General features: G+C 39.4%; 1 protein-coding gene across 2 annotated transcripts in view; it reads left to right on the forward strand.

The window, feature by feature from the left end:
- The first annotated feature begins 1,173 nt into the window (after positions 1–1,173).
- LOC115348076 (gamma-aminobutyric acid receptor subunit pi-like) overlaps positions 1,174–12,151 on the forward strand; it is a 50,248-nt gene continuing 39,270 nt past the window's right edge. The window contains exons 1-2 of one of the 2 annotated variants that reach the window (XM_030030088.2): positions 1,174–1,396; positions 9,633–9,721. In XM_030030088.2, the coding sequence (XP_029885948.1) occupies positions 9,666–9,721 (56 nt within the window). In that variant the 5' untranslated portion in view covers positions 1,174–1,396; positions 9,633–9,665. The remainder of the gene's footprint in view (positions 1,397–9,632; positions 9,722–12,151) is intronic. The other variant, XM_030030089.2, reaches the window with a different exon arrangement.

The raw sequence follows: 12,151 nt of genomic DNA on the forward strand, positions 1-12,151 counted from the left end.
TTCTTGACTTATAATTGGATCAACATTTGGCATTTGCAGGAAATATGGGATTTTACATTTCACTAATTTCTTCTGCCCACAGATGCAGTAACATATAAGAGCTTTAGGCAATAACAGTAGCAGAAAGGCACACAACAGTAGGGAAACATGCTCCATTTTTTTGTCATGGAGAGATGTGTTTTTCCTCTCTTATTTTGAGCCTCAGACCTTCCCACGTTCTGTAGCTTGGGGGGAGCTTCCAGTGCAGTAACAGCAGACATATGGTGTCAAAACAGCCTCTTGTAACAAAAAGTCAGTAACTAGTTTAAAGATAAAGTTAAGAAAAAGAAAACAACACATGCCTACTTTTGACATGAACTGAGACTAGCATGTGCTAGGAAGTGAAATCTGAGGGTCTTTACTGCTCGAAGATGCAGGGTTGGCACCTCTCAGCCTTTGCCTTCTTCAACAGTAGTCAACTATTTCATCCCAAAAAGTAGCACTAGTAGTTGAAACCGAAGTCATCAAAAGAGTCGTCTTTCTCCTCCGCCACTGCTTGGACCAGCAATACCATATTTTAGTACTGGTGATAGTGACCCTGTCAGGAAGGATTTCTTTTCCTTTTCCTTATGTCCTAGCTACAGGCAACGATTTCTGACAGAAGATCTTAAACTCTGTCAGAAGTTGCTTCCCCTAACACAGCCTGGGTTGGGAATCGTTCCCTAAGCGGTTTCCTTCATCTTGTGTTGTGTGGAATGGTGTTTCCCCAGAGAAAGTGGTACTTTAACCTATCTGCAAGCTGCAGACAGCTCCTGAAGTGAAAGGTCAGACAGGAAAGTAACATCTGCAAAAGTAACATTTTTCCTCCAGTCGCTCCTAGAAAGACTTGAGCAGGGTTACCTAAAGATACCCAGAACATTTCCACATCAAACAGGGAACAAGGGTGGATGTTTCTACCCAGGGTAGCTGGGATGTTTTCCTTCTTGCAATTGTCACAAGGCAATAAGCAGGAAGTTTTATGCAAGCTCTGTTAGAGAGGCACGGCAAAAAAAGAAGCGGTGGGAAGTGCTGCCACTGACTTTTGCCTGGCAGGGGTCCCTCACCGCTTCTCTCTCCGGCACCATTTCCCCCTTGGGGCAACACTAGAAACTGAAAGGGGTGTCAGTGAGAGCAAGCAAAGGAGGAGTGGCACGGAAGGGACGATGCCGCTTGGAGGTACCTACGGGGGCTTAAGCTAGCAATAGCGGGGGGGGGCCTTCTCCCACTGCCGCCCGCCCCGGCCGTGGGCGGGCTCGAACCCGCGGCCCCGCGGCGCGGCGCCCCCGCAGTCCTCGGCCGTCCGCGAGGCTGCACGGAGGCGGCCGCCGCGCTCCGTCCTCCGCCCGCCGCCGCGGAGGGGCCGCGGCCCCGGCTGCAGGTAAGGCGCGCTGGCCCTCGGGGAACGCGGCACCCTCCCCGCCGGGAGCCTGTCCCCAGCACTGCTCCCTTCCTGGGGGTACTACTCTTGCCTTCCCTTCTCGTTCCTCCCCCTCTGGTGAATTGTTTTCGAAAACCGTTAGTTTTTCCTCTCTGAGGTACGATTAAGACGCATTCTGCTGGATTAAAATATCACAGAATAACTCAAATTGCCATTAATGAAATAAATCAAATCTGAGAAGCGAGTTCACCCCCCAAAAGCCTGCAAAAACTTGTTTTTAAAGGGAATGGCATGTGGAGAAACTTCTCCCAGAAAGATAATTGAAGAGTCACCTTCCATTTTTTCCCCCAATTCCCTATCAAATCTGCACATCTCACCTCAAACGCGTATGTAGATTGACAGTGTGCCAGTACTTAAAAAGGTGTACAATATTTGAATGAAAATAGATCATGTTGATTAAACCTGTTGTTGGGCATCAAGTCACGATGAAAGGAAATATTTGAATTAAATGAAATTATTTTATTTCTCCAGCAGGCTTTTTTTTCTAATTATAAAAAAAAAACCCTGCCTATATACATAATTTCAATGTCTACTCAAACTTTATAAATGAGGTTCTTAAAGGTTGTTCTTCATCATGACACAGCTACAGGTAATTCTAATGACTGTCATAGAATAAAGCTAAAGCATATGTACTTAAAGAAAAGGAAGATCCTCAAACAGTCACACACTTACCACATGGGAAGATTAGTTAAATATGTATTACTGAAAAAAATCTGAAATACATGTTTTATTGAAAAATGACACATACTTTCAAAGCCCCTCTTGTGATTTCCTCTTAGACTGAATTCCTGCTAACTTTGAGCTTAGTTCCACAGCTCAGTCAGAATAACTCCTCTGAATTCAGCCTTGGCAGGTATAAAAGCGTGCGGCTGAGCCCAGGACACCGAACTTTGACAACATTCACATTTTTGTGCGGCTGTACAATTAAAAGCATTTCTTTCTGTGGTTATCATTTGCCAATATATGTGTTTCTAGTGAGTAATTTTAATTACATTAATTCATGCCAGTTCATTTCAAATGCAAAAGCTTCCTGGATTGTAAAAACAACCTAAACTGCTTTGAAAGCTGATTTTCTCCTTCCTAGTCTTTCATCCTGTTGCACTCCTCAGAATGGTTAGTTTGTAAGTCTCTTGGTTACAGGACACTTACCAGTTTAGCAAGGAATTACAGACCTTAGACTCAAACTGACAAGTAGTTGGTGACTAAGTGTCTCAAGAAAAATAATACTTTCTCTGGAGGTTTACATGCATGCATAAGAACAGTTAAACCAGGAAAAATCCATGGTTCAAATTCATAATTTGCATGGAAAACAAGGCATCACTGGGGTGTATTCCCTCGCTTCTTCCCCTTCCCCCACTAAACAAACAAGCCTTTGCAATTGCAAACAAAATTAATTGCAAACCAAGGGACTGATTCTGTCATAAATCTGAGGCACACTGCAAAACATTCAAGGAGAGAAGATGGATGTGATTAAGCCTAATCTGCTACTGCAGGGCTCTTATTTTTCACTCACAGCCTTGGGCATGTGTTCAGTGATCTATAGCAAGATGTCCCTCATTCTCCCATGCCGGAGGCTGCATGGAGGGAAGCTGCAGGCAGATTAGTTGGGTCCTGGATAGTTTCTACAACATGAGAATGCTTGAGCAAAGCTCATGGACATCAGGGTCTATGTGGGGAGACTCTCCTCCAGGTTAAGAGCTAGAAGATTCTAGCTCTGTTAACTTTCATAAGGAACAATAATTGAAGCCGGCATGAGAAAGATGTGATTTCACTTGTCTTTTCAAATCAAGTTGTTACTTTCTTAATCTGAACCAACACATTCTGTCCAACTTTCTGGATTTTCAACTATTTATATCAGTCATATCTATTTTGATAGTGCCCAAACAAAACTGTGGCTCCATTCTGCTTTCAGCTATAGAAACAAGTTAGCCTGGTCTCCGTAACTAGTGAAGTACAGTATCGATGCTGCAGGAGCACTGTATCTGCTTTCAACCTACACTTGTGGGTGCCCCTTAGAAACCTGGTGACCTAAAGTGCTCATCCAGGCAGCTGTCAGATCTCAGCTGGGAGGTGGGAGACCACCCAGCCACGCGTGTTAGCCACATGAAAGCTGTTTGCTCCTTCCTGCAAAGTCAAAACCTTTGTTAAAGTGCCTTTGAGGTTTCATTCATCATTTGCAGCCTCTGAAGGTTGCCTACCGCTTTGACTGGACTCAAAACACACTCATTCTTTAAACTGCATAAAACCTGAGCACCTCTCTGCTCTTTGCTGCTCTGGTGTAGCCACATGGGTGGGCTGTGACTTGTCACTGTCACAGACTAGTGTGTAGAAGGTGATCCCTGACCATCTGTGGGATTGGGTGTGGGAGGATCTTGCAGTGTTGATGTGCACCTTAAAAAGCCAGTAAAGGTCTCAAATCTGAGAGACATGTAGTTTGATACAAGAGGACTCTTAAACACTTGCAGATGTATGTAGAAGTTCAACTGCACAGGTAGCAGAACTGGCCTGTACAGAGCAAAAGATTTAAGTAAAAAAATTCAACCATTAACAAGCCCACAAACTTCTGATTAACCTGGATAATTACAAGTGGCAGTAATCTTCAACCATGACTCAAACACCACTGGTCTGCTGGACTTTTGAGGGTCAGCTATCTAAAAGCATATTTAGGAACAAGATGGAGATAAGTTACTTAATCCATTGCCTTTTTTACTAGAAAATAGACTGTGTGACACACTTTCTATAGATTTTTCAATAGATACGAGCAGAGCTCGTAATGAGTGCTATATTTAAGCAGTCACATGAACACACTCATTTATTAAAACATATTCTGTGAATGTTTATTACTACATCAATTTCTATACACTGTTGAAACATTTCAGTTCAGTGTTACGCTGGTTGGAAGTAGGACATCTGATACTTGTTCCACGAAGGTAACTCCTAGAATTGTATTGCCATCCTAAACACCCAGTTGTTACAAATCTGAAATTCATTTTCCAGGAAAAGATTAACAACATCTCTGCCAGTTAACTTATTTCCCAGCTAACCCAAGATACATACTAACCTATTTAAAATGCACAGAGTGAAAACAACAACAGATAAACATGCAAAATAATCCTATTATAGGTTATGTAAGTTACTCTAAGGCTTTGATGTTTATGAAATTGATAGTGCAGATAACTTGGTGAGAAATACAGACCTCAATCTAGAACAGCAAATGTCTAATAATTAGACAGTATTCACATACTTAATACTGTATTAGCAGCATACTGCTAGTCCTTACTGCTTTTGTGTAGTATCCTTTCACTGATACAAACAAAAAAAATTGAAATGGCTGCAACAATGGATTTCTTTGACCTAGCTTATGACCTTCCAGGGTATTTTGAGGATAGTGAATTTATATGTTAACTTGTATATTATTCAGGATATTGAAATATGTCACAGAGTTGCTGCTGATACAGTCTGAAACCTTGCCATGCTAATTTATTTATTTTAATAAACAAACTTGTTTGTCATACAGATTTATTCAGGATCATTTTAAAGACTCTCATACAACGCCCTATACATATATAAGTATGTTTAATTGTGAAGTTTTGCTTACAGCTCATTTTGCTACACTAGAGAAGCAGATTTTAATTTCTGGTGAACTTTAAATTCATTCTACTTATTTTAACAATATGTCTTTCTGCTGTTGAACAATATCTTTGACAAAAACACCTTGGAGCACAACACTTGAGAAAGATGTTGTACAGATTGGAGCAACTTCCCAAGTGTTTTGGTGAGAAAGTGAAATTTTCAGCTACTATTTGTATCACCTGGCAGATGCGGCAACTGTATTGATCAGAACATCAGAGCATAACTAGAATCCAGTATTTCACTTTAAACTATTGCTAGATATATCAACAGTAGAAAGTTAACACCCATCCAATTGCTAACATAGCACCGTCACCACAGATGGCCCCTGTACTGCCTGTCTCTGCAAAGAAAACACGACAAGACAGCTACTTTCCATGGACCAAGTAAATCTAACTTTGCTTACTCGCCCAAGGAGACTTCGCATGGTTTATGTCCGTGCTAGGCAAGATCAGATGTGCCTAGGGTTTAGAAACAAGCTAGCTGGTACGCCAAGAGCCAGCTTGTCAGCCAAATAAGAGGGTGCCCCTTATAATAGGATGTAGACACATGCATTGGTCCACTTTCATCAGTCAGTTCCCCAGTTAGACCCGGAGTTTTGCTGCTGCTGGGTTTTATTCCTTCTTTCTAATTTGCCCCATGAAAAAAAAAAATCTCTTCCTACATTTCACTCAAGCTGCACTCTGCAGTATTAATTGATCTTAACATGAAAAATAATCTTAATGTGTGAAAATTTTGCATTTTCTTCTCTTTCATGATCTAATTTAGAGAGACTTAAAAAGTATCATAAAACTGGGCCTGTTATAGACATGCATCCAGATTAATACAAAGACGGCACGTCACTTTATTCCACAAAGTGCTATCTGTCAGTGACTACTGTCAATCAGTTGTGTGCAGCTGGCTTTTCCAAATGATGAGCAAAAGTTACTCACTGTCCCTTTATTTTCAGTTGTTGCTTGTGCACAGCTGAAGGGAGATAAAAAAATTATTTCCTATGCAACTTGGAAATAAGAAGAGTAAGGAAGACTGCCCAGAAGAACTGGAGAAGCCAATGAAGATGGCAATATAGTGTCAGGTGCCAGTTTGCTAAAAGCAAGGGCAGGCATGAAGAATGAATAAAGAATCTGGAACTCACAGTGGCATTCTGGGCCCATATCCCATAGGAGTTTTTCCTTTTTATCTCTCTGCCCCTCTACTTCTGAATCTTATCTTGTGACTGCCTTCCATATATCCACTCCCTTTCTCCCACCGAGTCTTCAGTATTTTCAGCTTTCCATCATTTTCCCCTCCAGTTGGTTCATATTGATCTAACAACCAGAGGATGGAGTAAAGAATATATATAGACTCACTGGCTATGCTGCAGTTGTAGTGGACAAGGCAAGTAGGACCATGCAGAAGAAGGGAGGTAGTTGTACTTTGGCACTCTGGCTGAATCCCTCCTGAATTTCTAGCCGCTTTTCAGTCAAGCACTTAAAGGCACTGTCATTCAACAGTTTTGATTCAGCAGTCAAATGCAACTGCAATGCTAATTTTGCTTATACTATCTATAAAACCACTACTGACTTTTTATTTTAAGGTAATTCCACATGCAGTTTTAGATGCCTGCAACAGCAGCCATGGGAATTCAGGCATATGGCCACTACCATATGACAAAGTGTCTTTAATAATTTTTAGTCTTTTCCATGTGTCCACTTGTGGATAAGATACTTCAGTATAACAGGCATTTCATGCTTTGATTCATTCACACAAAATTAACTTCCACTGACATTTTAAGATACTGCTACCTCTGCCAGCTCTCTGCCTCATACCATTTCAGTCCTGGAGGTTTGTGAAACTTGCATAATTCACTTTTCCTCTCATACTGAAGATAATAAATACAAAATTCCCAGGAGAAATGCCAAAACATTAGATACTATTTTACAGTCCTAATCTGATCTGATTCAAAGTAAAAAGTGTTGTTGTCTCATCATATGGGAAACTGGGGCAGATATTTGTTCCCTTCATCTCAGTTACTTAGTGGTATGTTTAGAACATGAAGATGTGTCAATATATGCACAATAATCTGGACAGCATGTAGTCTGTCTGGTAAAACCAAATGGCTCAATATTCAATGCAGACAACAGGTTATGTATATTTTTCTAGGCTCTGGGAAAGAGGAAAATATTATGAGTCCTGCTGAACAAGTTTTAAATACCAGTAGTTAATAAGGTCTACACATGCAGGAAGGAATCCTACTGTGAGTGTATAGCATTTGATAAAGAAATGCATGACAGAGGAAAGGTCCAGATGTGCAAACATGCCAAGAGGCAGGCTTTTCAATGGAACAAACCAGCTCAGTAAGGCCCATAAAAAAGGCCAGCAGAGAAAATGTGTGTGCATGCAAGCGTGTATGCACATGCAGCAGTAATTTATATATGCAGCTTAAGTATTACCTGTGAAACTGCTTAAGAGTTCCATAGCTACCCAATTCTATTCCTTGGCTGGCATGCAGTGTCCCTTTGCAGTGATGGGCTGCCAGCTGACAAGGCAATTAGATCTCTTGATTAGTATTTCTTATACAGATATAAAAGATCCTCTCCTTCCTGTTATTTCCATGCTCTCACTTCCCAAGCATACAAAATAAATCCCCGTACCATAGAATGGATTTGACCTTTTATGTATTAAAGACTAAAATTCTCCACACCATCCCCCCATAAAATTGCTAAATTGGTTGTTGGTTAAGGTCTGAAGGTAAACCAGTTGCTTTAGAAAGAGATTAGTAATCAACCCATTCATTTTGATCTTCAGTACTGTAAAAACTAAAACCAAATAAGTACAGAAATATCCATAGGTTTCCTTAATCTGTTTATAAAGGATCTTCAGACACATGAGGAGCTCATAGTAGCAATTCAAAAGCTAAATATAAAAGAAGCTTTATGAAGTACTTATAAAGTCGGTAAGAGGTTTTCTGGGAAACCAGAAAGATAATACTTATTTTTAGCATATTTTCCTGTGAGATAAAGATAGTAAATGTAGAATGTGTCCATCCAAACCCAAAATGAGATACACAAAAGAGATCCCACGATACGCACCAGGAGTGTTACAGAATCAACATTTAGAGAACAATGTTCTGACAACACCATCTGCTCATTTGTGCTGTATCTTCCCATTACAGGCTCTCTTAATGTCTCATGCATGATTTTCTGTGGAAGTCAGTAGGAGTATATGATTTATTTTGACATTAATATTTACCAGGCTGGTGTATGCTTAAAGTATCCAAGATGCTGAGAATTTTTGCTTGTTTAAAAAGCCATTGAAGTGGCTTTCATTTTTCTTTGGAGACATTAACAACTTATTTTGTCACTTCACCAGTTACATACAAGTCAGATACCATTCACACTGCATTAATTTAAGTAAATACCACTAGTGTTGCTTTTACTAGAGCTATAGACTGAAAGAAAAATTGCTTTGAGGTAAAAAAAGTTTGCTAGCCTTTTGCTTTGGTCACTAAAGGATTGTGAAACAAAGCTTCAAGTTGTGAAGCTTCAAATTCTTTACTGTTAATAATTTATTGTGAAATTAAAGTGAAAGACTCCTGCAAAATTCATTCTGAACATTGAAAATAGTATTGTCTGATAGTCCCTTCCTAAAACCTACAACAGATATTTCATTTGTATTTATTAACATTTAACAGTTGTCTTGCAGATTCTGGGTAGGTATTCCTGTCATGTAGGGTTTTTTTTTTTTTAAGTTTTGAAGCAAGTCTTACAAATAAGATTTCAGTGCTTTGATGAAATATAGCAAAAGCTTGCACAGTCCATGAATTTCAAATCTGTTGCATGACTGCATTAAACTATTGATTGATACTCTCTTCATCCAGAAATGGATTACAGAGCTGACAGATTACTTGAAATAACCATTATGGATGTGAATCATACTGACAAAAGCAAAGAAATCCCATTCAGAAGAAAACATCTTGCCTCAGCCAAACATTTTGATGAATGTGGATGGTTATATAGGATTATTTATATACAGTCACAGGATCTTTTTTTAATAGCTGGAGGTAGAAACACGTAATTTCAATTTTCCTCATTAACAAAAAGCTTACCAAAGATATCATAGAGCAAGCAGAGATGTTGCTCAAACAGCTCTGTGCTCTAAGACGGGGTAGTGTATTTTCCATTCAGAGGAGTGCACTGATATGCCATGGATGCACTCATTTACAAGCATGAACAGCAGAGACAAAACTCAGTGTTTATGATTTTCCTGCGCATGATCACATTATTTTTCAAAACAATTACTTTTCCTAATATTTAAAGGACAGATGCAAAAATGAAACAGGTGTAGTATACTTGAATGGAACTTCTATTGATAAGTTAAATTATTGCTGACACCATGTCTTTTTTGAAGTTTTGAGTTTTTTTTAATGTTGTAGGTATTTACAAATACATTTATAGCAGCACCTATTCAAGATACAATATCTTCAGTGTTGAAAACCTTGTGAAATTTGTATATTTGAAATGCAAATGTGTTGTAAAACATTACCTCTGCACTTTTTTTTTTTTAGGAACTGCAAGAACTTTTGAAACCACACCTGACAATGTGCAGTCTTAAATGCTGCAGTCTCAGAGCCCTTTTTCTATTGATGCTGTGTAGGTAAGAAATATTTTCTAAGAATATTATTTCTTCAATGTATAATAATATCATTTGGTTTATAATCCATTTACTTATAATTAGAAATATATCTGACCAGGTAACAAAGCCAATCTACTTGACAGTTGAATCTTGCCTTTTACAAAGATTAACTAACCTGGATATTAATAACAGAAATACAGGACTGAACTCCTTCACAAATCATCTCAGCTGCGTTGATTGAGTTACAGTTTTAACTGAGAAGTCTGATGGGAGGGAAAAAAGAAAGGAATTTAACTCAAGCAAATAATCCTTCAAACGAAGGATTACTGTGAAGAGAGAGTGAATATCATATCAGATGCTTAGCAAATTTAGAAGGGCACATGGTCCTTGCCTGGAGCATAGTACCTTGCCCAAGGACAGAAGCACACAGTCCACCTAGATGTACTATAACCTTGAGGTAGTAAAGTCATCATTGTGCATTCATTACTAAAGGAGACTGTCTTAAAAAGAATTACCTGGTTAAAACATTGTCTTCCTATTCTCTGTTGATGAAATCGTGAAGTCTTTCAGAAAGCCGAGTTGTGTTAAGCTGGAAAGTGAAACTGATCCCTTCTGTGTACAAGTAATCCTGCTAACACTGCAGTTGCCATAGCAAAAAAACTTAAGATAGAAACGGAGCACTTAAAATATATTCCTTCTGCAAAAATGGGGAAAAATTATTCTTTAAGTAATTCTAATAAGAAAATGCACACATGGACAGGTTAAACATTGCCACTACCACCTTTAACCGAAATACTTAAAGTGTCTTAGCCAATTCTCTGTACAGAATTGCCTAACCTATTTGGTCTCCCAGTAAATTCCTCAGATAAGATTCTGCCTGAGCTTTAGTTCAAGTGGGTGTGCAAACACATGTTTAGATAAAGCCTCCACTTGGTTGTGAGGGCAGGTGGGACAGTCCCCTGAAAAAGAGTTTAGAATATGTATCTCCACCACCTTCTCCAGTGCTATAAAGAGATCTTTGTCCAGAACACACACCTGCTCCAATTCCACCTTCCTTCCTTGTCAGCTGTGACTCGCCACACTCTATAATCACCGGATGATTCATAGCTTTGCAGTAATAAAACACTGCTAAGAGACCAACAAAATTTCAGAAGCATGTAAGTAACAAGGAGGCAAAAATTCCCTGAGATGTTCAGCCTGTAGTATATAATTGCCTTCATTATTATCAGGTAGACCTTGTGAATCCTCTCTTACAGCTTCACATGGCTAAGAGTATCCAGAAGCACAGACAGTTAATTCCTGTATAGTATCCATGGGAGTTATGTGCATGTACAGCACCTGTTTAGCTTGGACACAAGTGCACAGCATTGAGCTGATCCCATGATGTTGTACCCAAATCCAAACATGGGCTGAGAAGCAGCTCTTCCCCTTGGCTAGCTCACAGCCAAGATGATGCTTAGGTACTCAAAATGCCTTTTCCAGTGCACAAATCGGGGAGGTTGGGTGAAAGTGCTGTTTAAAACAAAAACTATCCGGCTTCACACTGAAAGAGAGAAATATTTCTAAGCAATATCCAAGGACTGAAGCAAGGGCCAGGATTGCTCCTGAAGTGGCCCCTTAGATATCCCACTTGTATAAGCTCTGGCTAGTGCATGAAGAGGGTTTCCTCTACTGAGTACTTTATAATCAAAAAAAAAACCCATCAAAAAACAAAACTAGCCCCCCCTGCCACCCCCCACCCCTTAAGTTTAGGGTCACCCAGAGCTTCATCTTTCCTATCGTATACAGAGGACACAATCTGTCACAATGCACATGCTAACAGTGTCACACCAGGCTATCAGACTCCACCTTACCTTCTAGTCCTCCCTTTCTGATTGACATCTCTTAACTTCACTTTCAGCACTTGACATCAAATTACATTATGATCACATCATAGACACACATAATAAAATCAATATCCAGGGCGTTGCCTGGATAGTCACTTTCCCAGAAATATTTTAAGAGTAGAAGTGAAAAAATTGAGGCAAATTTATCAAAGTAATCAGTAGAATTTACACTTCAAATCATTATCAGGAATCAGCTTAAGTAAATAGATACTATTTGATCCCAAGAAAGGCTCCCATTTATTTCCAGAAGGGTGTTTTCAAATTAAAGAATTCTAGCCTGTGTTTATAGGGTCAGAAATGCAGAAAATTCTGTGGTGTGTTTTGTTTTTTTTTTTTTTGCTGAGTTTAAGAGCACTTGCATTATTTATTTGTTCCTGTATCTGGTAAGTGGTAATGTAATGCTACTGCTTCAGCCTCACCAATTAACCAAAAACCTGTGACAGTACTGGCTGTTTTGAAACAGAGGATTAATCAGTGTTGTAGGTGATTCTGCTGCAGTTTATCTACAAAGACCATACAAAAGCTTGTATCCTTGAGCACATCAGGTATGAAACCAGAAGTACCA

This window comes from Aquila chrysaetos, chromosome 11, assembly GCF_900496995.4.
Source record: "Aquila chrysaetos chrysaetos chromosome 11, bAquChr1.4, whole genome shotgun sequence".
NCBI lineage: Eukaryota > Metazoa > Chordata > Aves > Accipitriformes > Accipitridae > Aquila > Aquila chrysaetos.